Source organism: Gadus chalcogrammus, chromosome 5, assembly GCF_026213295.1.
Source record: "Gadus chalcogrammus isolate NIFS_2021 chromosome 5, NIFS_Gcha_1.0, whole genome shotgun sequence".
NCBI classification, from domain to species: domain Eukaryota; kingdom Metazoa; phylum Chordata; class Actinopteri; order Gadiformes; family Gadidae; genus Gadus; species Gadus chalcogrammus.
In genome coordinates, this window is record NC_079416.1 from 16,861,492 (window position 1) to 16,889,374 (window position 27,883).

Genomic DNA, 27,883 nt, shown 5'->3' on the forward strand with positions numbered 1-27,883 from the left:
ATCCTGAACGCCACTGAAATCTAACAACGAGACATGGATATGATGCATCTCTTCCCCATTTTAGGTATGCAGTTAGTATCCTGAGAGGGTATGTGGGTATGGAGAGGACACGTGTTTTAACAGGGGGGGGGGTTGAAAAGACAACTACTTAGAATAGGATACAAGCAGTCCCCCTTGGAATGAACGTTCTCAGCTGTGGATGAGATATGCATCGGGAGAGAGGTAGGTAGGGGAGGGGAATTTGAACGTGGATTCTGGCACTTGGAGTTAAATTGGATATCTGTCCGATGCTAAATGTGTCTGCCATAAAAAGCTAAGAAAAATGTATGTGGCTAGCCCCCTTCCCCCCCGCGCCTCAACTAAATCCTAGGTAAATCGATACTAATGTGATGATAATGTCGTTAGCCAAAACATATGTCATTATTACAGTAGTAATACCAAAGTAGTATGCTCATACTAGGTTACAGACCCCACATTTCACGTAATAATATTGGCAGCAGCTTGTTTGGTAATGAGTGGTAGGTATTGCCTGCATAAACATTCCAGCCCCTTCCATGTCCGCTGCCACTGGAGCACAGCCATTAAACAAACAAACAGTCAGAGAAGGACGCGTCTCTTAAATCCAATGCAGAATGTAGAGAGAGAGAGAGAGAGAGAGAGATAGAGCGATAGAGAGTGTGCGCAGGTGTCCGTGACGACCCCCCAGGTTAATGGAATGGTAATGCAGACAGGTGAGGTCACCGCGTGACCATCACCATGACAACACCTCTCCGACCCCTTCAAGAGGAGTGCAGAGGGGTGATGTAAGCGGTCCGACCGGATTGAGGGCGATGTGCTCCACTTGTGTCCGCGGCCCCGGTGTGTGTGTGTGTGTGTGTGTGTGTGTGTGTGTGTGTGTGTGTGTGTGTGTGTGTGTGTGTGTGTGTGTGTGTGTGTGTGTGTGTGTGTGTGTGTGTCAGTTTGAGTGTTGGTGGCTTTTTCCACATTAAAAAAATAAACCCAGTCCCATGTGCACACAGCAACACGGCAGGCCAACGTGCATGTGTAGGAGTACGTATGAATAAAATAGCATTCTTGCGTGTTCAGCATGTATGGCCATTATTGTGAATAAGAAAGTGTTGTTAACGATCCTGGTTGTAGGAATACATCAGACAGAGACCGAGCGTTTAAAATTGGTACTGCCGTTGGTATTCACAATAATGGAGAGTTGTTGTTGCCGCCCCCCCGCCCCCCCCCCCCTCCCCCGACATGAAGCTCACTGGTTGCTGGGTAGGGAACCATGATCGAACAAGAACGCAAGATGGGCCGAGCGCAACGTTATATTTTTAGAAAAGCACAATTGTTCCTTTTAGACAATGACAAGCAGCAACGATCCTTGTTCCGCTTGTCATTGTCTAAATTGAATAATTGTGCTTGTGTGTTGATCGTCAATGTATATGTTGGCAATTCTATTTTTATACAATTAAAAACAAGCTCATGTGGCATCCGTCTTGAGACCCTCTCAGCTCTAAAAGCGTGCAATGCAATTTCAGGATTGGCCCGTGTTCCAGCACAGCTTGGTCATGGAGCTTTGTCAAAAAGAGGGTGAGGCTTTATAGGTCGGGGAGAATCTAGTACAATCTCAGTGGATCATGTTCATTTGCTTGCTCCCCCTACAGCAGGCTGGGGTTTGCGTGCCAATTTGTCTCATATCAGGCTGCAGCTCAGAGAATACTGAATCGTAACACACAGGCCGGAACTAAAACACATGTTCTTTCCTGGAACTGCGGTTGAAAAGGAGAACACACTGGAGCATTGCCGTTGGAGAATCCCGGTATTTCTAATTGGCATGTTTCCCTAATCTCCAATTACATTTTATGATTTAGTACAGTTAAGGCCGCGTTACATATTCCAATTATATTCGTTCAATAAAAGACCAACAAAATACCGTTTGTAGGTATGTATGCCTATTCACATATACCCACTTGTGCATGAGAGAGATGGATATCTCGCTCTAAAATGACCAGTACCCTGGTCATTTGATGATTTCGTACAGTAAACGTGTTTGTTTTATAACAAAATACAGTTTGTACGTATGGTTGCCTATAGGGATGTGCCCACGTGGGGATGCGTGTACGAGCGAGGTCGTGAGCAACACATGGGTACGCACCTTCCTCGATGACACGCCCTTTGTCGTCCAGCATGCCCTGCACCTCGCAGCCCCTCACGTACACCAGGCCCGTCTGCTCCACGAAGGGCTGGCGCCGGTCGAAGCGGGTGCCGTAGGGCAGGTTGGGACGCACCGTGACCAGAAAGCAAACGTCGTGCTTGCGCAGCCCTGGAGGGGGAGGGACGTGGATGGGGATGGGCAGGGAGGGGAGGGGAGGGGATGGGCAGGGAGGGGAGGGGAGGGGAGGGGAGGGGAGGGGGGGGTACAACAGTGGGGAGTTAGGGAAGCACAGATGAAGGAGAGCAGAGAGGGAAGGAGAACAGGTGAGACAGGGACGGAGAGAGAGTATTGGGTGGAGATGGAGAAAGAGACAAAGCAGTGGGACAGAAGATTTATAAATATAGTGAGAGAGAAAGAGAAAAAGAGTATAGATATATGGGACAAATATATAGAAATAAAGTAGAGATAGAGAATTCGAGAGTGAGAGAGGAGACAGGAAAAGAGGGAGTTAGGAATAGTGAAACAGAGAGATAAATTGCCCAGTCAGTCAGTGTTGATGATGTTTAAAACATGAAGCTAAAATAGGACAATGGGGACAGAGGTAAGGAAGCAGAGAATTGCATCGCACTCCACAACCACCAAAGTAATAACCTAAAAGAAAGGAAAAGTCAATAAGGATTTGTGCAAGGGTGGTGTAGAATGAAAGAAATAACAATATATCCTTATATAATGATGTTGCAATATTATAGGAAATATTCGTTGCATCAAGTTTTCTGACAAGCATGCCAAAATAAGAGCTTTTTTTTATGGTTGTCACACACAACTGCTATAATTTGGCAATGTAATGTAGTGATTTATATATTGTCCTCATGATAATAACATAAGTAATAATTTGTTGTGCTTGAAGGTGCTTCTATAGGGCTCTAGTGCGAGTCAAAATTAGCAAGGCTGACCTGCTACACCCAACACTGTGTACAGTGTCCCGGTCTGCCAAGCAGAGAGAAGCCAAAGGCATTAGTGAAAGTCTGCATGGTAGATAGCCAAGGAAGGTTCCATGAACTCTCAACCCGACTGACGGGGCGGAAAATGGAAAGGAAACACGGAAGAGGAAGTTGCGGGCAGGAATCATAAAGTACGATTCCAAAAGGGGTGACGCTACTCTGGGGAAAGTCAATAATGGATCTGATACGCAGTTGTCTGTTACATCATCAATCTTACAATGTTCGGACCAAAATAGAGAATAATGTAATTCATTAACACACGCGTACGTACCTTCCCATTCGTGCTTGATGTGGTCTCGGACGTTGAGGTTGATGGTGACGTCGGCACGCACACGGGCGGGCCAGTTCTCCCCGATGTTGGGCTTGGCCACCTCCACGATGGAGAAGGCGGTGATGTTCTGGGCCATCCTGGCCCAGCCCCCGAACACTGTGCTCCCGTACTCAGACTGCCTGTGAAGGGGAGGCCCGCGCAAACAAGAATTGTCAGGAGGTTGGATTTGGCTCCATCACCACAAGCTTGTTTCGATTCGATTTTTTTGTTCCTGTTCACTGCACCAAATAGTTAGTGGGACAGTTTTGCTGCTATGCAGCCCGTGCACACTGTGTGTGTCAGGTGTTGCAATGCACTGTTATTGCCGATGGTTGGTTTCACCTAGGCAGTGCTTGGTTTACCACATCACTTTCTCATTTGAAAGATCAGTAGCAGAGCGGTAGTCATACATGAATGTTGTCGTCACTTACAGTATTTTTAGATACACGTCATGAAGGAGCATTTAGGGGTTAGGTTTCTTGCACAAGGATGCCTACAGAGATAGTCTAGACTGTGGCCATTAGGGATCAACCAATTACCTTATGGCTGGGAGTTAAACACCCTATCCACTCCACAGTAACCTGCAGCCTTTATCTCATATGCAATTCTACTTTTACCACAGGAAGAAAACATCACAAGGAAGAGGCCCACCATGGCTTCATGCGCGCCACCACGTCCTCGATGTCCTGCCTGATCTCGTAGGTGGACTCCAGGCGGAAGAGGTTGAAGTTCCTCAGCAGGTAGTCGTGGAGGGTCAGGAACTGGAGGTTCAACTTGGGCAGAGCGAGGCAACCTGTGGGGGAGGAGGGTAAAACTAAACGCTGTGTTTGAATACTGCATTTTTATGGACTTCCCATGAGATGTTTTGCGAGTGATACACCACTATGATGTTTTCCTTGTGGCACAGACATTGTAGACGAACATGCATTTCTCCTACTTCTGAAAGACAATGGAGATCGTTACACGAGTAATGCGCTTAAGAGTGTGCAGCTCTGAAAGGTGGGTGGTGTCTGCGGGGCTGAAGGTGCCCCTGCCAGCTAAAGAGGATTCCCTGTAAGGAGTGTTTGTGATCTGCGGCAAGTTAAGTGCCTTTGCAACAAGAGATAACAGGCTTGAGTGTGCGTGTGTACTGTGTATGTGTGTGTGTACTGTGTATGTGTGTGTGTACTGTGTATGTGTGTGTGTGTTTGTGTCGCGTGCGTGTGTCTTTGTTTGTGCACAACACATTCTGTGATAGTGCAGCGATTAGTCACGCTAACAAAACGGCGGGCTTTTGTGCACACACAAGAAGAAACACTCTCATCTCGAGAGCGTGCACGTTGCCACACACACCTTCGCCTGAGTAGTACTCAGTGGGGACGATGTTCTCATCCCAGATTATCTTCTCCGTTGGATAAAGAGGCATCTGGTTGAGCTGCTCGATCTGAGATATCCTGCGCTCATGCCGAGAGACCTGGAGGAGTGACGTGGGGGGAGAGACGTAGAGAGAGAGGATGACAAAGAGTAAGTGAGGGATATTGAAACAATATAACTTCGGTCTTTCCATGTTAAGGCTTGGTTATGGTTGGACGTTGGCGTAACGCAATGACCACACAGTCGCTTCGAACCTGTTGAACCTGTTTTGGTTCTGCGTCGGGTTTATGTTAGCGGACCAATCACAGGCCTTGCTGCTGCATCACCTCGATGCAAGGATACCATTTTTGAGAGCCGCACGTCAGACCCTTGCGTTGGACGCAAGGAGGGTCCGCTAGGGCGTAATGGGTCGGTAAACCCCCTTGCGTTGCGTTGACGTACAACCATAGCTAAGCACAATCGCATTATCTAGCCTGGAGGTGTGATACCCCTGCTTCCTGCTCAGCCTATATGTCGTTGTGGCGGCCCCTTGCGAGAAGACGGAGAACCAGGTCGCTGCCACCACTCTTAGGACTGTTTGGGAGTCTTAATCAAGTTTGAAACCACACTAAAACTAGGGCATGGGCCGTTAACAAAAACGTGGTTAGGGGAGCCTTGGCCACTCGATAGTTGAAGGAGCGATGTTGGTGATAAATGGCTGTTGATAAATTGCAGAATTTCGGGATCGAAAGTATCCCTTGAATGAATTGTCTGTCGTTGAAGAATTTACCACATTGGTCATCCATCGCAGACTCATGCACACGGTCAACATGTAAAATTCCCATTTCACATTTGGGATTATCCGGGGTTACGCCCAATTGAGTACCCTGACGTTGGCTCCTGCAACAACGTAATCAGCTAATTATGATGAAGGGCTCCTCCTTCTCCTCTCAGCGCTGACCCGAGGAGGCGCTGAGAAGGTAATTAGGAGTAACCACTGGTCAGCCTGCCAACTCCCCACCCTTTGATAAGGACACCCAGCACGTGTGTGTGCACGTGTGTGTGTATTGCATTGGGGGGGGGATGCTAGTGGGACATTGGATTGAAAGAGCCCTAGGATTTTATTTATAATGTTTTTCGGAAAGGTCTCTCACACTCTCTCTGGGTACATGCAGTAATGAGGGAATGCAGAAATTCCAAGGGCAACATCATAAATTAGTGACCGAACAAAACAAAACACACCATTATATCATTATGCTGGCTGGGCAGTTACTCATCCACATAAAGGACTTTCTCAGTTAACCGACGATGTTAAGCAAACCACGATTATTGGTTCACAGACTGATTAAAGGCACTTACATAAGTCTAGACACACAAAACACAACGTTGAAGGTAACCGAAAATCTGCAGTAAAATATTGGTATCCAAAGACACCCCTTAATACACCTTGGAAGTGGAAGGGGATGGAGGGGATACTTCAGCACTCACCAGCAGCTCAAGGAGAACAGTCATCTCAAAGGTGGTGCCCTGCCCTTCTGGCAGCTCTGGCAGCAGACACAGGTACGAGGCCACCCGGTGGAGGGTGTCGGGACTGTAGAGACAAGACATGACAAGACAACAAAGAGGTGTGGTTAAGTGAAGGGGTGAGGGGAAAAAAAGCACAAAATAAGCAAAAATGAACACACTCATGCAGTCCGTTTTTCGACTGAAGTCCTGCACTTTAAATCCATAAAACGGTACAAATCGATAGTGCACTTGGGTTATTTCTGTGGCGACAGAATCCCACAAAAAGCAAAAAGGTATTGATTATTTAAAAAGGTAAATGTTAAAGCTTCGACAGGGGAATGGAACCTTTTCCATTAGTACATCTTAATTTAGTACGTCATAAAGCTTCCGCCTATGTTCAGCTACTGACACTTTCAATTCCCCAACAATTAAGCCAGCTGATTGACAAAACCAAACCATCACCAGGGTTTTCTTTTGTCCTACAGCATGAAACCACAGGAGGGGATTCTCCGCTCCGACACCACCACCGCCACCGTCCTGCTGTGTCAGCACGCGTGTGTTTCGGGGGGGGGGGGGGGAAGCACGGCCCATTGATGAGGATTACCAAAATCAAAGCCCCTCTCCGTCTCGGAGCGGCTAGGCACAGCTCTCCGCATGCAGACCCGTCTTCATCGTGCTGACACGCTGTGACAGCGGCAGGCGCACGCCCACGCGCACACTGCGACGATGCCGGCGGTCGCACAGTGCTTGAGTTGACTGTGCGCGCACGCGTGCGTGCGTGCGTGTGTGTGTTTGAGCAAGCATGTGTGTGTTTTGCATGCATGTGGGATTTTTGGGATCGGTGTATGCGCATTTGCTCATGTGTGTGTGCATTTCTTTTGTGTGTGTGTGTGTGTGTTTGTTTGCATGCACATGTGTCCGTTTGCATGCGAGTGCGGCCGTTTGCGTGCGCGTGCGTGCGTGCGCGTTTGGGACCAAGGCACTCCTCATGGTGCAACGTTTGACCACTTGTGGGTGGAGCTGGTGGTGATGGTGGAGCAGGAGGGAGTGAAATGCTGCAGTCCGCATGACTCGAGCGCCCGGCCCCGGTATGGGTTCTTTATCCTCTCGGTTATGAGGCAATGGCAGCACAGTAGCTCACTGGGGGGGGGTGCAGATGAGAGGAGACTGGACCAGGTCATGGATGACAGCTGAGCCACTGGCAGGAAGAAGGTAAGCTAGCTGGACACGCGGCTCCTCGGGAGCCACTGGTTTCTTATCGCTCCCCTCTCTCCTCCGGCCTCCCGGCTGGCTCATTAGTGTGACCTCCGCTGATATCTGCCCCCGCAGTCCATGGACAACTTTTACAGTCGGAAACCTCTTGTTTATCGAATTTGTACATATGTGGCATTTCCGAAGAGCATTTATACGATGGACAAGGTCTAGAATAAAGAATGCAACCATGTGATCCTATTAGTACAGCACCTTCCCTCGATAATTCAGAAATAATAACAAATGACAAAGCATTCAGCCATTTCAGAAATGGCTGAATTTGAATCATTTCCGAAAAAAATATTATATTTGTATATTGAATAATGCGCTACTTAATCCCACATCTGTATTATACTGTATTATGTATATTAACACAAGGGAAGTGCCTTTGTACGTGTACCTGATTTAGGAACCTGATGTAGTTAACAGTGTCAGGTTGCCTTAGTCACGTACTTGAACTAAATGGTGAGACCATGCCCGCAGCAAACTACTCTGTAAAATGTCAAAACATTGTGTCCGTCAGGACGAAATGTTGCTCCTCTCCGAAGAACACCTCGACACAAGCCGTATCACCCTCAGGAATGATTTCACACTAATGAGGCATTGAAGATGTGTACATGCTCATAAATGTGCATCATTGTGTGCTCTAAAAATCGTGTATTTTTGATAACCTGACACGGAACCCAAAGTACTCTGATCCGTGACACCAGAAAACGTTCTCAAAATGTTGCTTGTGTCATAACCTTTTCACGTTTCCATTGCACCGAGAAAACCCAGCATGTTTGATTCAAATGTAAAGAGAGTGTGAGTGTGTTCGTGGTAATGCCGTGTCAGTGTATTCCGGGGACTTAGCGAATAGATTCTGAGTGGCGGCTGACTCGGAGCTTAGTCGCTAGGGTAACGCACTTGGAATAAACCGCCATTACCTTCAAAATGTTTGTATGAGAAAGTGCCTCGCTGAATATGATCAGAAATTTGCGAAGTACAAACCCCCCCATGCAGCCTTAGTGACAGTTGAGGAACATCTTAACAATTGGAAGGACTTCTAAAAGTCGTTTAGCTAATTCAGTGAGGGAGGGGGAAAAGTGTAGCGCTGCTAAGTCGATACCTAGCCCAAATTCCGCTTACATTCTGCTTGGTGACTCCAAAAAGGGGTTTTGACGTTCATAATCCAAAACAGAGGTTTAAGCAGGCAGAGGAAGTGAGCACTGAGCAAGGGAGAAGGAGCTGGCAAGTCTGCGCTTTTATTATATCCGCGTTTCTAAAAGATGCAAAATGGCTTTTTTCATGGCAGGGAAATGGGTAAATTAGCGCTCTTTTTGTGAGAGAAAGAGAGAGAAAAAAAGAAAAATGAGATGGCAATCACTGCGACCGGTAAACAAACAAAACACCACAGATACACGGGGCAGGTTTGTCAATCCAAACAAGGGCTTTTTAGCGGATCAACTGGACCAAGGCGATCTGACAAACACAGCTGTTCAAAGAGTTTACTCTCCGCGGGAAATCGATTCAATTAATGAGGCGTGTGTCCCTCTCTGGCTGGTACCGGCTGCCTGTTCAAACGCTGGCTGGCTTCTGTATAGCCGAGCAGAGACAACCCTGCTAACGCGACACTGATAACCTCAAGGATGACCATCACGATAACAAGACCTCCTTTTTAATTGCCTGGATGAGGACCAAAAAAGAGAGAGAGCTGGAGGATGATCTGCCGTTCTGTTGCTTTTACAACAAGAGTGTCGGGTATTGCACTCATCTGAGAGCAGCGTTTAACGTGACACAGGGAAAGGTATGCGGATTGCATTTCGAGAGGGGGAGGGCATGACAGTGGCACCAACTGCTAAATACATATAGTTACTGTCCCGGCAGCCATGACAGCCTCCTTCACAGCCGTTGACACAAATTGGAAGCACTTTGGCTGGCTGTGGCCGATAGCAATTCAACACACGCACACACACACAGAGAAAAATCCCCATCACATTATTCACGACACATTAGCCTAAAACACCGGCAGAACGTTACAAACAAACACAAACGGTCCTTTCAGATGTGTGGGGGCAGTTGCATCCTCATGTATCTACCTGAGCCGTCCAAACTGTTTGGTCAGAGACTCTCGGGTGTCCACCGATGCCACGTTGGACAGGGCAAAGTCCAGGAGCTCGGGGAAATGGGCGAAGGCTGCTCTCTGAAAAAAGGAAAAAAAACGATTGAAATTAAAAAATATAAAAACGCAGAACGGTTTCCATGCAGGAATTAAAATACATGCAGGAGCACGTTCAAATGTGGATGCAGTCTATTGAATGCTCTCTCAATATGTTCCGTTTCCTGCTTAGTTCTTTGTTCAATTCTGGCAGCCTCTATGCACATAGTACAGAGGAGCTCCGACAGTCAGGGGACATTTGGATGTTCCTAGCTGAGGACTAACAAGCAGACCTGCCCCCCTGCAGATCCTATACGGCTGCTAGTCACCGAGCAGGTCTATGAGACAGGGGGAGCACTGTGGGGAAAAAAAATACCCATTCCAGGTGAGTGCACAGAGCTGTCTGCATTGCCTGGCACAATATCAGAGCCTGCACGAGGCCTATGCTAGCTGCAGCCGGGGCATCAGAACCAAAGCCTTTCCATCAGACGCAGCACATTGAACTTTCTTTTTCTAAATCACATTTAGACCATGTGTCAATGTGACTTTATCTATCAAATTGCTGCTGCTAAGAAGAATTGTATTAATAACAACCATAATGATAATAATATTGAAGATGTCATAATCATTTCCGGCAAATTTAAATTGGTGTGCCCTTAAAAGCTTGGAAAACACAGATATAAAGTATGGATATTTGCTTGGTGGACATGTAATGAAATGCCTTGGAGGCATTTTACATGTGTCAAAATAATTTGATACAGCATCTGGTATTGAATATTGCAGCACATCCTGATCATAGTTTGGACTGGTATGTCATCCACACCTCAAATCATTATCACAACATCACTTATACATGTATCCTGTGTCACCGACCCCACCTGTATTTCTGAATGTGCTGAATATCTTTTATGATAAAACACTGCGATCTCAATCTGTCTGGGATACGCTTGTATCCACAGGTATTCTCCAGACTAACCTACATGACGGAAAAGAACGGTTGCCATAAAATCTGAATTACATCAAACTAACGGCACAGAAAACTCATACCGTTTACATACTGCTGCAAATTATGAATATATTGAGCAGAGGGAGACCTTTTGAAAATTAAACGAGGGAAACAAAATCAACGTTTTGGTAAACAATGCTTCTTCAGAATCTTGCACTGACAACTAAGCAACAACTTTGTCTCCATGCTCTCCTTTTTCTCCGTCTGCCCTCCCAGCCACATAATCCTACACTGCAGGTGAACATCAATATCTAGTGAGTGGATCCACCGCCGATAAATAAACCTGGGTTTCCTGGGGGCATCTGCTAAGCGAGATGCAGCCAAGGCAGTAAAGAAAGAAGGGCAAAGTGGCACTGTAGTGCGGGCTGCCAGTTTGTCTCCATTTACCTGAAGGGAAGTGATTCTATCATAGTGCAAAGTGGTCATCTCTTTCTGCGTCAGCGCGTTTCCTGTCTGGTCATTGATCTCGAAGCCTGTGTAGAACTTCAGCATGTCCAGCAACTAGAGGGATGAGGCAGCAACAACAAACACACACACACACACATTCACTTACTTGGTTACTGGAATGTGCTGTTGGTGGTGCATTTTTCAGTGTGAGTATGTGTACGGGATGGCGCATGTGTGTGTGGGAGAGTTTGCCTTACCTGAGAGAAGAGGTGACCCTCCTTCTCCCTCTGGATTAGGTTGGACAGGTGACAGCTGACCACTAGGTGGGAGTTGTCCAGCACAGTGTTGAACCAGCGCCTGGTTGGAAGCAGGGCCTGGAGACAGGGGGGACACAATCACATGTGCTGTGTCAGTTCCAGACAGGAAATGTGGGCGTCACAGCAGATGAACAGCACAGGTATAACAATTATAAAATGAACGTTTGAAATAAGAATATGCAAAAATTGAAAAATACATATGGAAACACGATATATAGAATAACTTTATTGACACTCAACAGTGCCCCACTTCAGTTTAAAATACACCTAACACACAGAATAGATCTGGTAAGCATGCCATGAGTTGGTATAGGACTGTGAAATAACGGCGGACATTTGGATAGTGACCCCGGAGACAGGCCTGAGCACTAAAGCAGTCTGGTGCCAGTTGAAACTTCCCCCTCCACCACAGAAAAGAGCACAGGGGTCACGGTATGGATTCTTTCTGAGGGTCAGAAGGGAATCGATAGACCCAGGAACAGCCACAGCTCCCTGCATCAATCCTGACATTATCCATATACCTTATTGATCCACTGTCTTCATTTTTTTTTAAGAGGTTGCTTTTGAAACATTTGATAGTAAACGGAGACAGAGCCTGAACAATGAAAGGAAGTACATCTAGGTGGTAACGGGGGCTGGATTGCTAAAGCACGTCACCAGCAAATGCTTGTGGTGTCAGTCTTAGATAAAAGGGGGGTTCTGACATGTTGACGCAGCTTAAAGGGTGAATATGATTGAGAAAAAGCTATCTTCATATTCAAAACCAAAAAGGTTGGAGTAAGAAAAAACAAAGGCATGAATAAAAGTTGAAGTATACCCCGAACTCCAATTAAAAAACAAAAGAGCACTTCAAAAGGCAGCAGGTGCAAAAGCCGATGCCTGGATATCGAGTTTATAACCTTTATGCCCCGCGGCCATCTTTGATCTGGCCAACATTCATCATTCAGCATCACAGAAATCACACAAAACCCACCATGAAATGAAGTGGAAAGAGATGGGAGTGAGGTTTGATTTTAATATCCCTTTTTCTTTCCCCTATGGAAATGTAAAGGGAAATCATCATTGGCAAAGGCGGGGGGGGGGGGGGGTATAGATGTCTTCCCCCGCTGGGAGAGGCATCAATACAGGGGAGGATATGGTGCGGCATTGTAAGGCGATAGCATCAACGGAGAGCAGCCGTCTCTGGAGACAGCAGGCCGGGCCAGGGCCACTGTCCGCTGCCAGGAACAGCAAGGCCCCCGGCCTGTCAACACAACGCCAGAGGTAATCTATTCAGGTTCCCGCTTCCCGCTGGTAACAGGAGAACCTGCGGAGAGCCGCCATCTTACCCGCGTGACTACGGGGCAGTGTGGCCGTTGGATGGGCAAGAGGTGTGGGGACTAGGAGTGGATACCAGTGCAACTTATACAGGACCTATAAACCCTTCATCAGGTGAAGGACTTTATGACACTGGGATACGAGCCATCTTTGATCTGGACAACATTCGTCATGAAAGCCAGCACATGACCCGCCATGAAATGAAGGGGAAAGAGATGGTTATCATGGGGATTTATGGAAGCACAAAGACTATTGGCTTGACATATTACATGTTCTGTGGCAGAGAAAAAAACCTCAAAATTAATCTTAGTAAGGTAGGGATCAAGGGGTCCTACTCGGCCAGTTTCCAGTCTTCTGAGATTCATTACTCTTTTTTTATCCTTTTATCTTTTTAGTCTTTCAGGTATTGTTACCAGATATTTGGTTTGTACCCTCGACGGTTGTGTTGCCGACAACAAGTAATGCATTTGTTTGCGTATTCCTTCAGTGGCCGCCTCCAATGCTTTCATTCATGAATCTCATTCGCCCCACATGGCAAGACGAAAGGGGATGCATTAAGGGTTTGTTATTTATAAACATTGGATCTTACCTCCAGGTCGATCATGAGCTCAACGAATCTCTCACAGTAGTGCACCTTGTCCATTGACACCGGACCTAGGCAGCAGCAGGGAGAATCACCATTAACTCAATCAAATGGATTATTATTATTACCACCATCAATAATCAAATTATGTATTACTAATATTATCATCTGCCTTATCTCACACCCAGGAGATTAAAGTTGATATTAAACCGCTGCAAATGACAAAGACAACACCCACATACACACAGCCACACTGGGGATAACACACAGTGGGTGGTGATGGAAGGGGCAGCAGCATCGGTGGGGGGTCTTTCGCTGGGGACATGAGAGCACCAAACGCGTGTAGACAGCCCTGCGGCACCACGCAGAGAGCGTGACCCGCCACTAAACACGCATCGGACAGCACTTGCTTCCACCCCCACCCCCCCCGCCACCATCACACAGACCCTCAATGGATGTTTGTCTGTTGGTCATGCTCTCCTCTGGGGTAAGGCTCTGTGCACAGAAGAAGGAAGATGATGATGATGGGGAGGAGGCAGCATGGGTTGGGTGCGTTGTTGGTAGTGGATTGGATGGGTGGGTGTGGGTGTTGGTGGGGGGGGGGGGGGTAGAGTTTCCTGCTGGGCCCAGGATGGTAATCTACCCTGTCAGGCCTGGTCTCCTCCTCCTCTGAAGGAGGAGAAGCAGCAGCAGCATATATACACATGGACGCGTGTAAGAATGCACGCGCATTCTATTCTTGGTGCTCGAATGCATCCCCCTTCCCACCTCGGCCCAGTGTCGGCCTGCATTACAGTAGTGTGGGCAGCGTGAGACTGCACTGGGTGCTAGCACACGTGCCGCACCCGGGTTGGACATGATTGGGCGAAATATTGTTTGAAATTCTGTGGTAGGAGAAGAGGGGTCACAGAGTAGAACACAGTGATGGGAGGGAGGGGGGCTGGGTGGATCAGGTAACACGTGATGAAAGGGGTCTGCTTGGGCCATCACAAGGGTCCCAGGCAGGGTCCTTCTGAGCTCACACTGTTATTTCCTTTAATCCTGTGTGGGTGTGGGAAGCACCTCAGGCTTCAAGAATCATTGTGTAGTGCAAAAGGGATTTCCATACGGCAGCGATACAGCACATGAGTCAGTCAAGACATCTTAATCTTAACTGAATACAAATATTACCTGACGGAGGAATGGATCCAAGTACGCCGAGGAATTTGTCGATCAGTGCCGAGAGGAAGGTTTGTTCCTTCTTGGCCCTAAAAGAAGGAAAATAGGAAAAACAATGTTTTTTTAGGAGTGTGTGGAATATCACCTACATTCCTTACTTCTTTCCGTGTTGCGTCCGAATGCAGAGGGAGGGAAGACAAAAAAAGAATAACTCACTGCTCTGCTGCGTCGGCATCCATCTTATCGTATTTCCTCTTGATCAGATTCCAGAACTTCTGTAGCTTCGGGACTTTCTTCAGCTCGTGCTGCAGTCTCGACTGAGGCAAAAGGAAATGTGATGCAAGGAGAGATGGAGAGAGACAGAGGACGTTCGGATTCAGTATGATCCTGGAATCAGCGTATAATCATTGATCAAAATCAACCAAAGTTTAATTAAATTGTAAAGAAATGTGGTAGAATTACAAAAATGTCTTGGTGGGGGGGAAATTTGAAAGTTTGAGAAAATGTTGTTGGATCTTACTGGTATGAGACCCATCCACATGGGCAGAGAAATGAGCTGCTGCACCTGCTCTCTGATCAAATCTACCTCCTAGGAGAATAACCACAGAGAGATAGAGAGATAGAGGGGAAGGGAGATAGAGACAGAAATGCAAGAGTATAGGAGGAGAGATAACCATGTCATAAAAATTGTTGGCGAAAGATTTTTTTTTTGTGACACCCGAGGCCCTGATAATAGTCTGTAAAAAAACAAACCATTTACAGAGCACCACAGGATAGATTTTAGGTGTTCCCACCTATCGAAGCAGATATCGCGGAAGATATCCGCAGTGACACCTCATGCGGATTGTGCTGCTAATACACCACCGTCATGTGGTATAACACTGCCACCTTGTGGGTACTGCACGTAATGGCTTGATTGCCTGCATTTCTTATGATGGATTGGGGACTTTCTTAGTCATTCAGAAGTAATGTATTCTATTGTTCACGGTTAACAAATTCAACGGCAGGTTTATTCACAACATGCCACTCGAAAGTCAGAAGGGGACGAGAGACTAGACACATTTTCAAACAGGATTTTAACACCTCAAGTGTCCGTACATTATTTTATTTCAACCTTCAAACCACCTTCAAATTAATTATCATGACACTCTTCCCACATTTCCATATCTATTTGTAGATGTACAATGTTATACATTTCACTTGTGGAACAACAATGAAAGTGCCTTTCAGTTGGTCCATGAGGTTGTCAACGGTACAATAAACCTTCAGTTAAGGAACATCATAATGACAATGGATGTTTTTGGTGTGAAATTAAGTTATTCAAATTTGACCCATCCCCATAGTGGAACTGAATTCAGCAAAATAATATCAGATTGAAATTGTTTGCAAAATAGTCAAAGACAAAGCTTATCCAGACATTTTCCAGAGCGTCAACACAGACTACGCCGGGGAGGAGGGGTACACACCAGACTGTTGAAGCAGTGATCCAGGAAGACCAGAAGCACCGTCTGTTCCCTCAGCGTTAGCCCCGCCTTCTCGTCCGCCAGCACCGCCTCCATCACACACTTGAAGAAGAAGGGGAAGTGACCCGGGTTCTTCTTGAACGGCTGGGATGCGTGAAAGAGAGATGGAGAAGACAACAAAAACGGTAATGAAGGGTCTCAGCCGAGTGGTTAGGTGGCTGTGTAATTCAGACCTGACTTTTAAGCAGTCTTGAGCAGGATACCTACTATATTCCATCTGAATATAGTTAGAACGTTTTGGATAAAAGTGTGTGACTTGATAGTTAATGTTACCTCACATGTTCGGAATTATTTTTTATCTTGACCTATAATACAGCAGTACAATACAAATACCATGACACTCACATCATTATACATTTGTATAACATATAGTGTGTCTTTATATTCAAATGCACTATGTTTCATGTTCTAGAAAAGGGTTCTAGGGAGATGCAACACATGCACACAAAGTTGAGAGATAATATGGACAGAAATAGAGAATTGTCTTCTTACCTCCCAAGCAGGGACATTTTCTCTGAATTTCTCATTCACAATGCAACTGATGGACATCAGAAAGGCGTTGCTGGATCGCTTGGGTGTGTAGTTAACCCACAAGTAGTTCTCAAGATACTGACTGTTGACAAAGAAAAATCAGTTTTTCCTTTCATGAGCAAAGACACAAGTTATTGAGTAGAAGGCCTTTCAAATAACCCACCTGAACTCCAGAAGCATGATTTTCCTAATGGCAAATCTAAAATAGAAATGAGACAATTGGTTATATTCTACATCTGAAATAACACACAATGGAGAAGAATGTAGCCGTTCCAGACGGAACATTAACAGTAACTTACTTTGAACTGAGAATCTCCTTTTCATAAACATCTTCCAGCACCTAAACAAGGGAGAACATCATTGTTAAAAGCATGCAAATAAAGAGTATAATAATATCTATAGAAGCTTTGGTATTAACCTAGTTTTTCCATTCACAAAGTATTTTAAAATGTTCACACAACATATGATGTCCTTATATCTCTCACTTGAGAACCTTAAAGATCTTCAAAACCTGTTGTTATTACAATACATATCTTTGCTCATAAAAGATTGGCACTGGTGTATTACATCCAAATTATGCTAAACTTTTATTACCGACATGGAACACCAGCAAAATACTGACATTATCTTACAGCAGATCCCATCAAAATGCTAAATTATACAATAATGCGTTACACTGCTCTTGATTTGCTTGTGGGTATTACTACTTATGCGAAAAATGTACTTACCTTGGGGTCAAAGGGTAGTTTGTTCTTAACATGGGGAGCCCAATATTTATTGGCCAACTGGAACACAAAGAAAAATTAAGAGTTTCAATAGACATATTACCTGTGGTTTTCCCATGTGATTAAATAAATTGTGAATATGTGCAGGTTGTTGAGGAACTTTGATTACGATTATGATTATTGTAAGTATAATATGATTTGGATTGTCTGTTTTGTTACCATGTACCACCTTGCATTGTGCTAATATTCTATGTGTGTGTTTTATGGGTTTAGTCATATTCTGTGATGTTTTTCTAGGTCAGCATCAGGTGAGGATGGCGGGAGTAAAAAAAGGTCCCATGACATGCCACCAGGTGTGGGCTGATTAGCGTTACAAGCCTTTTGGAAATCTCAGGTGGCCGTGTCCACCTAGATGTTAGCTGGATAGATCAGTCTACCAGCCTACCCAGTGGACTGTAGCAAACGTTGCTCATCTATCCGTCACACATCTAGGTGGACACGCCGACCTGTGACGTCATAAGGGACAGATTTCCAAAACTGCTTGTAACTGCTAATCAACCCACACCTTTAAGTCTATATCTAGCAGACAAAATAACATTATTGATCTACAGTATACACACACATAAAAAGATATGCCTCTTTAAACAAGGTGACTTCATAAACGTTACCTGCGTGACATATTCTGCATTTATCTGAGATACAGATGGTGCTGCAACCTTTTTTGAAAGTGGTTGTTTCGCCATAATGACTGCCAGGAAACAACTAGATGGTGTCTTGAGAAGAGAAAACAGAAAAAGGTTATAACAGCTGTACATGTATTTGTTGTACAAATAAACACAGCGGATCTGAAAATATGTAGTTTATCTGTGTGTTTCAGTTCTTCATTAACAGCATGCGACTAAGAGGATGTTCACATCACCGGACATCTTTGTCGCAATTCAATCATGGAGTGCCCTAACTTATTCACTTGGTTTCACCAAAAGGTGTTCCATCATTTCATCACACACAAAAACATAACGGTTGGGTGCCGACAGAAGGATGCTAACCATCGCTGTCTGTACATGTACAATATTGAAGAGTTTATCGCTATGCATACAATCGTATACGAATTATATTGTCATGAACAAAGTTAGGCTACGTTATGGAGGGAATTGCCTCCAAGAGATCGAAGTAATGCGAACTTATTCGTATTCGCTTACGGCTATGTGGTCTAGTTATACACTTAATAAATGAATCCCACACGTAATACTAATCTCAATATTAATTACAACCCCACTTAGGTTCACTTTAATTTAAAATGCGATCGCAGTATGATGTGTGTGCATCGATGTAAAGACGCAGCTAACATAGCAATACATGTTGAGCAATTATGGCTAGTAAACACGAGGCAATGTTAAATGGGTATGAGGCGTATGTGTATTCAAACCTAAAGCTACTTCATTGATATTAAAATAAAAACTCACAATGTTTTTTTCTTGTTTACATCTGTGTAAACACTGCTTGCCAACTAGCAACACATTGCCCGGTTAAACGCTTTGAGCACGATTTCAATTCACTTCCTGTACGAGTGCACCAATGTACGTTCTCCCCCCGGTAACTAAAATCCAATGTCTCTGGTTCCTACTAAGCGTCCACCATTTATATATATATAAAAAAACATGTGCTACCACCTCCACTACAACAACTCATAATATGCAAATTATCATAGAACAAAAATATTTGTAATTATAGGTAATCAAAACAATTTTAGTATGCATCTTCCCAACACCCACCTTGCAATACTGGAGTGAGTTATTTGGAAATATATAACCCCCCTTAAGTAAATAAAAAGAGAGAATTCATAAGGAAACCTAATAGATTTGATTGAGGACATTTTATTCATACTCAAATGGAAAAAACACTCCTTAAAATCATTGAATCAATAAAAACAATACATAAAAACAATGCATAAAACCATCATATATAGAGGACCAGAAAAAGAACCTGTACAATTTGTAAAGATAACCAGCAATCATTAAAACACATACTATTACATGTACATCACAAACGTTGCTCCAAACCATGTCCGTACCACAGCCAAAATGCATCAACCATAATATCAGGCCTATATTCATAATTGATGAGATTTTTGGTGTGTTCTAAGGTGTGATGATTGTGTGAAAGTTTTACTACAAATCTCACAACGGAACGGCCTCTGACCAGTGTGAATTATATAATGTCTCTCAAGTTTAGAGGGAGAGGCAAAACCCTTCAAGCAAACATCACAGCGATATTTTCGGGCCAGCTGATTGGTTTCTGATTGGCCGTTTCTGTCACATGCATGGCACTGAAAATCCTGCTGCGTTTCAAAAGTTATTGCACATTTTTTACATTCCAAAGTGTTCACAGGGGCGCACCAGTAATTGTTTGTGATTTCTGCTTCCTCCCAGGGTTGTTTCTCAGCCATCAAACCTTCGGTTCCCACAATGTGTGCATCTACATGATCATCAGAATTAGCAAAACTGCTGGATTGAAAGAGTTTCTCTGTACTAAAAGGTTGTGTGTTCGCCCCCATCTCTGGCTGCATTGAAGATGGGCGAATCGCTCCCTCGTTTTGAACCAGTTTTTGAATGCCAGGGGCAAGTTCAAAGGGAAATGTGTTGACAAGGTCATTACAGGTTTCCTTCTGCACACCCTCCAAATCCACGTCTTCTTCAAGTCTGTCTACTTCCGACTTTGGCTGCCAGTTTGTGTCTGTTATTTTAAACGATGGAGTCAGACCATTGGATAAAAAGTCAGTGCCACTGTCATAAAGGGGTTGACCCTTTCTCATTTCCTCTTCAGGAGTTTCAATAAACTCAGAATAGGTGCCCTGTTTGGGCATGAATCCCTTGATTTTCTTTTTAAACTGCACATGACTGCTTGTAGTGTAATCTTCATGATTGTAATCTCCACTAGAAGGCTCTTGACCGTTTCCATCGGGTTGTGGAACAGGCATGGCCACCCTTTCCTCAGAATGAGTTCTCTCATGGACTTTCAGATGTGGAGACTGGCGAAATCTTTTACCACACACTAGACACTGGAATGGTTTCAAGCCAGTGTGTACCATCTCGTGCCTTCTAAGTTTGGAGGGGGAGGGAAAACATTTTAAACAAAGTAGACATCTGTGCTGGGAGCCATTTCTTATGCGTGCACATTTATAAGTATGTGCCTTTTTCAGAAGTCCTTTAGAAGTTACAGTTGCGTTGACTGTTGAATTCATATAGGATGTACTTGGCATAAGATCTCTACTGGAATTTTCCACATTTGGTAAAGCCAGAGTCTGAATACGGTTTACTTTGGGAAATGCATGTGTCATAGATTTCTTGTCAAAAGCATCAATTTGTACACATGTTTTTGGGAACAGGACATCCACTGCAGGCTTTGTGCTGTATCCAGCCGTGCGCGACGGCGGCCTACTAATATAAAAAGACCGTTGTCTGTGATATTTGGACCACAGGTGCGTACGAGAGTGGACTCGTAAGTGTGTTTTCTGACGGAAACTCTTGTCACACATTTGACACCGGAAGGGTCTTTGGTCCGTGTGGGACATCATGTGCCTCTGAAGTTTTGATGAGGCTGGAAATGTTTTGGAGCATAAATTACACTGGTGTATCATTTTTCCACTCATTATTCCCGGACTGGGGCTTGGGGCTTGCAGTGTTTGACTGTGCTGGTCTGGTGCTGTGGTATTATCAGTTGGGAAGAAATCCTTAATATCCTCACTCCATGTCTCATCTTTAACAACAACGTCAGGATCACAACCATCTGTGATGCAGTGTTCTCGTGATGTCACTTCTTCAGAATTAAGGGTTATTGGGTCCGCTGATAGTAATGCAGTGCTGTTTGTGTTTCCGTACACTAAATCGCAGCTCTGGAATCTGTTTTGTTTCCTGTGCTGCGTGTACCAATGTCGTAGTAGATTCAGCTCCAGGCGAAAGGATCTATTGCAGAAAGTACAGTGAAAAGGCTTTACAACTTTACGGCCATTATTGATTTGAACCTGTTCACATCCAACTGATTCACTCTGCATGTCTGAGTCAATATTTTGGTGGTTTTTCCCACCATCGTTCACACTTGGTGCAGGAGTAGCAATTATTCCACATTTTCCTTGTTTTGAGTTGTCCTGGTCTTTGGGGGAACTTAAGCTTATTTTACACTGTAACTCAAGTTCCACCGACCGATTTACCTCCTGGGGACGGGAGGAGTGTAGAGAGGACTGGGACTGAGAAGCTGGAAGTTCATGACAAAACAGTGCACCCCTATCGTTGTCTCTCGCCCTTCCTAGATCGACATCCGGTTCTTTCAGTGGTGACGCTGTTCTATGCGCTGCGTAAAGATGGGATTTCAAGTGAGTTTCTTGCCGAAATGTTTTCCCACACTGCATGCAGGAAAAAGGTTTCAGGCCAGTATGAATCAAAAAATGGCGCTGTAGCTTGGAAGGTGCACAAAATCCTTTAAGGCAGGTGGGACATTGGTGGCTTTTAGTTGCTTTGCATCCATCATCCAAATGTTTATGTTTGTTATGAACTGCCAAATGAATCTGAAGTTGATGTGCTGAACTAAATGTTCTGAAGCACACTTTGCAGGCCTTCTCCTGTTGGACATAGAATAAATCCTCATCTGAAGCAAAATTAACTTCATATTGAGCTTGCGAGTGTGATGATCCATCAATTGCAATATGGTTCCAATGTGTTAAGTTGTCGTTGACTTGTTGGGGGGATTCTGTTTCACCTTCACTATCTGAAGACGAAATACACACCTCCGTTGGTAGAGTATCACTTTTTTGTTTGATCTGGGGTGATACAACAGATTGAGCAGATGACAATACTTTTTCAGTACCACCATCTAGGCTTATTTGGTCAATGTGGTTTGATGGTAGAAAAGGTATGTCCGTAGCAAATATGTTGTCCTTCAAGGTTTCTGTAGAAGGATGTTGATGCCACTTCTGCAAATGTCTTTTTAAATGGACAGGTTGATTGAATGATTTCTCACAGTCCGTGCAACAGTAAGGTTTCAGGCCAGTGTGGATGAAACTATGTCTCTGGAGTTTAGAAGGAGAAGGGAAATATTTCAGACAAACCGGGCACCGATGCATGTCTGTTATTCTTGTTTTTTCCTCTTGTTTGTGATAATCTCATCAGACCTGGATAAGGAAAGTAAAATAGATATTTTTAATACATGACAATACTACTACCCAAATAACTCAATGTAACTGCACTGGATAAATGGAATGCGTACTTGATTTACATCCAACGTAAGAGTTCGTGTACAAATAAATAACCACCATTATACATAGGCAAATACATTTCCTAATAGCAATATAATCGTTGTTTGGTATTCAAAGTGGCAATTCAAACAAACAACTAGTAAGCTAACGTATCTTAACATAGCATCTAATAGGTCGCCTACACCTTATTCTAGTCAGGACTTCATTTGAATATGAAACAACCATACCTTTACTGCCTTTTATGAATGACAGCATGCATTTTAAATCATCATCGAGTTTCGCTGTTTGTTATAACATAATCATGCCACTGTCGTTTTCATTATTGTCGCTGTAGCTTTGCGATAGCTTGACTGCGAAGTACAACATCTCTCACGTACGCCTCTAGAACAACACGGTCGGAAACAATATATTCAGTACCCAGGTTAGTTTAGTTCCACATTGAGCAACATATCTTACCACAACGAAGAAAGATAAAATAAATTGATTTTAATAAATCCATTCGTTTGAAAGAAAAACGTTTGTATTTTGAGATGTTTACTACAGCACAATAATAATGTAAGAGATTGTAGGCTTCTCCTTTCGGTTCATATCAAGATGATTGATAATACCACCAAATACATAAAACATATCTAAGATACATATTTAAAGAATCGTAAAAACATTTTTAAACTATACTTTCGTATATATGCAACAAAAGAAGGACAACTCGAGAAGGATCAGACGGAAACTAAATTGTAGAAATGAAATTGACCACAGGGGGGCAACAAACACCACACAATAGCGAGGAGAGGGAGACAAATTACTACAGGCTTTCATAAAACTACACAGTAGTACACAAACCCGCACACAATACATAGCAATGTCAAAAAGAGTATGGACCTGGGAGACCTCTGCACAAAGTGACTGTATGGCTTCCCCCATGAGTCTACTGCCAGAGGGACAGGGAGTCACAGACATCAGCCTGGGTTGCCCCAGAGGAGGACACACTCAGTTGAGGTCCATGTGCCAGGCCACAATGACAAGGGCCGCGGGGAGGTGACAGGGACTGCATGCACAAAGGGACAATGTTATTCACGACCGCTAACGCTGTGCATACAGCGGTTTCAGGTCAACATGGAATAAACTGTACATTGTACAAACACAAAACAAGAGCTAAATGTCACCCTGTCTTCATTCATTTAGGAAAAAAACTGAAAAGGCAACTCCTCGTCTCTGAGTAGTCAATGTGTTAACAAAACCGACATATTTTATGTTTTTGTTCCTGCCTGCCACATCTCAGATATTATGTGTAGCACTGTTATATTAAAGGCGGCATATAAATAACTATTCCAAAAAAAAAAAAAATGGACCAAAGCCAGCAGGTCATAAGGGCAATTTCCAACATTCAGGTCCTTCAAAGCCAAATGTACAAACATTAGTACATGCCACATACATTTAAGGTTGAACTAGTTCGATACATAAACAGCACATTGCTACTCTTTTCAACCTTGGATAAAAATCCCTTTGCTCTGGCTTGCGAGCCTCCATCTATTGTAACCTTTTTTGATAGCAACAATGTAAACACATCAAGTCGGGTACAGATCAATAGAGCACTCTGTTGCTGCTTTCAGAAGCACAATGACCAGAATAACGGGGCGTGGCTGGGTGGAGAAGATGCACGCCAATTCACCTCGTCAATACCATTCATGATCTTTGAAAGGAGAAATACTCCAGGAGCAATGGCTAATAGTGTTGTTTTCTCCCTCACGCCATGTCAATACAAACACACCCCCCTATCAGTCTCACGCAACCATACACACACACGGACGCACACACACACACACACACCCTTTCCCTGCAGCTGTATGTGGTGGCCACCCTCTACCATTAACCGACCTAGCCCCCGAGAATCGATGGCGAGCATAAAGACGATTAATCTTTTCAGGTGCTCCGTGTTGATTGCCTATTACGCGATAATGACACACCCAGGTCCTGTGGAGCACGACAGGGAGGGACAGTCAACATATCCCCCCCCCCCCCCCCCCCCCTCCACGCACCCAACCACCATCAGTCAACGAGTAAACCTATAGATTTACCTCTCGGTGACCAGATGGTGTCGGGCCTTTATGAGGGCGGAAGGGTTGAGAGGAGGGGGAGAGGGGGGGGCAGAGGCGGTGAGTTAAAAGAGTGTAACAGACACAGCAGGGGTGTTCAGGAATAGACATTTTAATGCAGTCTTTTTGGGACAATGCAGGTATCTCTCTTTGTTTTAGATCCTATAAGCTACCCCCACCCCCACCCCCCCGGAGCTGTTGCTCCCCCGGCAGTAACAGCTGCAGCATTAGGGACCTCTGCTGGAGCAGCGGTTGAATTCCTGCCATAGCTGCCCAGACAGGCACTGCAGTGAACACATACTGATACACACACATCATAAGTACCACTGGGGCATGTACACATATGTGCATGCCAACCGTCCAGCAAAATGATTAATAATCCATATCATGGAGCTTCTTGAGCGTTTCCTCCACATTTGCGTGTGTTTGGTTAGAAGGCATCAAGGAAATCAGATTATTTGGTTGAGCAGTAAAGATCCGTGGCCTGGCTGAAGAGGGCCTCTCCGGCTACGCACTAAGCCAGCAGGACAGATGGAGGATCCTGGAGTCGGACAAGTCCAGAACTGGAACCAAGGCAAGCGCTGGACTGGACTGGTCGAGAGAGGTTCTTAAACAGTCACCGAGACCTGGTAGAAGGAGACATTTGAAGGAGACATTAGAAGGATTGAGAGCAGAAAGAAAAAGAGTTAGGATATAGGCAGGAGCCGATGATAACCTCATAAAAGTTTAAGTCTTAGTTCTGTCTTATAACAGAACTTTGTGGGGAGGCACAGAGTCTGGGCCGGAAACCAACTTTCAAGTTTCCTGTTTTGTTACGGCAATAATCAACCTGAAATGCAAAAGTGGTTGATGCATCCACAAGGGGATTTGAACAAGTGCATTTCTACAGTGGCAAGTCTACATGAGGTTCATATTGAAACCTTAACAAACACTTTATACAGTTTACTACTGCTGGCCGAGTTTGGGTTTGCCAAGTATGAGCTTACAAATGCCCGCTTCTAGCCACATGATTGGTCGAAAGAAATATGAAGCAAAGGAAAGTGAAACACCCTATTCACCGAGATTTAAGCTCATCTGCCATCAGACACTAGATGTGTTTACAAATTATTCCCATTCTCCGACGCTTGACAGACAGGATCCAGAACTACCCCCTGCTGCCTCACTCCCCACAGAGTAGGCATATGGTCAACTAGGACTGGTCACTTGTGCGCTACTGCAAGGCCTCACACAAAGCATGCAGATCCATCATGGAGCAAACACACACAAACCCGTGTGTGTGTGTGTGTGTGTGTGTGTGTGTGTGTGTGTGTGTGTGTGTGTGTGTGTGTGTGTGTGTGTGTGTGTGTGTGTGTGTGTGTGTGTGTGTGTGTGTGTGTGTGTGTGTGTGTGTGTGCGCGCGCGTGCGTTTCACTCAGTACCAGTGTGTGTGTGTATCTGTGTGTTTGTGTGTGTGTGTTTCAGTCTGAATGTGTATGTGGGTTTGGGTGTGTGCGTGTGTTTCAGTCTGACCATGTGTGCGTGTGTCTCAGTCTGAACATGTGTTTGTGTGCGTGTGTGTGTGTGTGTGTGTGTGTGTGTGTGTGTGTGTGTGTGTGTGTGTGTGTGTGTGTGTGTGTGTGTGTGTGTGTGTGTGTGTGTGTGTGTGTGGCAGACAGACAGTGGACATGGGAGAATTCATGGAGCGTCTGTGAGTGCCGGTCCTGATGACAGCCTGTCCATTTAGTAGGAGCCCGCCGGGAGGCTCCTCCTCTCTCTTTTCTTCTAATTGGTCACAAGTGTTGTGTGCCATACGCTCAGCCGTCCTAACTTGCTCCACCCAGTCTAACAACTTGGGTTAGGGTTTGAACAAGAGACTTGGGGACAACAAACATGGCTGCGGCAGAGAAGTACCTCCGGTGTCTGGCGGGTTAGGGTAACGGTTATGGTTTGGGGTCTTTTCCTTGTTAAACGTTGATTGCTTGAATGCAAATGTCATTGAAACCCACATTTGGAGGTCAAACATATCTTTGCTATTCAGTACTTTAGTTGCTTTTTTGTGACTTTTTGTCATTAATGAGCAGGTAGGGGATAAGCTCTAGGATGTCCGTAGGTAGACTGCAGACATCAAAGTTTGAAACCAGGACTGTTAGTCTGGGAGTCAAACACCCCAACGCTACCCTGACTACCCTGCGGCCTGTGAAGCGCTGCCAATGTGCTATTTCAAACCCTTTCTCCACTGAAATACATCACTTTCTAAATGATCATCTCCCTTTGTGGCAACTGTGGACAGGTCACAGTTGACTTGATGAGCCACGTTTCATTAGCTATGGCAACTAATACAGAGATAAATGAGGACAGGTCACATGGGCGGTTTAACAGCCCTTATTAATGCTGCATGCTCTCCGATTAAGAGGAGACGCAGCATGCATACACACACACACAGAGACACACACACGCCTAATTAGCTAATATGCACAGCAGCTTTAAACACCCCCCCACTCTCTTTTTAGTATGGGGGGGGGGAGGGTGTGTTTAAGCCTATATGTGTGTTATTTTATCAATGCATGTGGTGCATCCTGGGAAATGCGGTTCAGAGCAATTGGACAGACCACAGAGAACACAGGAGAGGTGACGGCGGTAGTGGTGGAAAGAAGAAACATGACCTTTTATGACACCTTGCACACGGAGGCCCTGTTTCATGTAATGCCCCTTTTATCTTCAGGCTACCAGAGAGAAAATAAATGGGATCTCTTCTATTTAAGTGGATCCGTCTGATGGCTGACGCTCACACACACACACACACACACACACACACACACACACACACACACACACACACACACACACACACACACACACACACACACACACACACACACATGCTTAGTAGTGCATAATAGAGGGTGAAGGTGACACGTGCGATAGCAAAGTTACAGAGTGGCTCCGCGATTAGGGTGGGGTTGTCATGTTCAAAGGGGTAAAATGCACACGCCGCAGTGGTACAAGTGGGTGGGGTGCTTCTCGTCCCACACACACACACTCAGGCACTCCTCCTCCCGGCCCCCCCCCCCCCCTGGCAACCCGTGTTTGGGCTTCAGACAGAGGAGGGGCTCCGGTCGACAGAGGCCATTACACTAGATCCTAAAAGCAATCACATTAGCACTGGGATGGAACTAAACCATCCACGCTCATTATTCTGCTTCACGGTGAACACACAACAGTGGGGAACGGACGCAGTTAAAATCGTTCTGTGTTACCAGACCCCCCCCCCCCCCCAGAAACACCATTTATTTTATCCCTTTTATGCTAAAGTGATTTTTCTCCTCCAAA

General features: G+C 44.9%; 2 protein-coding genes across 2 annotated transcripts in view; both read right to left on the bottom strand.

The window, feature by feature from the left end:
• Window positions 1-22,872, bottom strand: part of aqr (aquarius intron-binding spliceosomal factor) — a 57,061-nt gene extending 34,189 nt beyond the window's left edge. The window contains exons 1-20 of the mRNA XM_056589954.1: window positions 22,709-22,872; window positions 18,697-22,397; window positions 17,902-18,006; window positions 17,237-17,293; window positions 16,808-16,848; window positions 16,672-16,707; window positions 16,470-16,590; window positions 15,921-16,061; window positions 14,975-15,043; window positions 14,671-14,771; window positions 14,467-14,543; window positions 13,303-13,367; window positions 11,337-11,453; window positions 11,080-11,193; window positions 9,628-9,731; window positions 6,281-6,383; window positions 4,793-4,913; window positions 4,112-4,253; window positions 3,422-3,600; window positions 2,150-2,317 (exon numbers count right to left, since the gene is read on the bottom strand). Of these exons, the coding sequence (XP_056445929.1) occupies window positions 2,150-2,317; window positions 3,422-3,600; window positions 4,112-4,253; window positions 4,793-4,913; window positions 6,281-6,383; window positions 9,628-9,731; window positions 11,080-11,193; window positions 11,337-11,453; window positions 13,303-13,367; window positions 14,467-14,543; window positions 14,671-14,771; window positions 14,975-15,043; window positions 15,921-16,061; window positions 16,470-16,590; window positions 16,672-16,707; window positions 16,808-16,848; window positions 17,237-17,293; window positions 17,902-17,976 (1,831 nt within the window). The 5' untranslated portion in view covers window positions 17,977-18,006; window positions 18,697-22,397; window positions 22,709-22,872. The remainder of the gene's footprint in view (window positions 1-2,149; window positions 2,318-3,421; window positions 3,601-4,111; window positions 4,254-4,792; window positions 4,914-6,280; window positions 6,384-9,627; window positions 9,732-11,079; window positions 11,194-11,336; window positions 11,454-13,302; window positions 13,368-14,466; window positions 14,544-14,670; window positions 14,772-14,974; window positions 15,044-15,920; window positions 16,062-16,469; window positions 16,591-16,671; window positions 16,708-16,807; window positions 16,849-17,236; window positions 17,294-17,901; window positions 18,007-18,696; window positions 22,398-22,708) is intronic.
• Window positions 22,873-24,608: 1,736 nt separating this feature from the next.
• The window catches only part of dph6 (diphthamine biosynthesis 6), a 48,628-nt gene continuing 45,353 nt past the window's right edge, over window positions 24,609-27,883 (bottom strand). Inside the window, exon 11 of the mRNA XM_056589751.1 lies at window positions 24,609-25,200. Within this exon, the coding sequence (XP_056445726.1) occupies window positions 25,082-25,200 (119 nt within the window). The 3' untranslated portion in view covers window positions 24,609-25,081. The remainder of the gene's footprint in view (window positions 25,201-27,883) is intronic.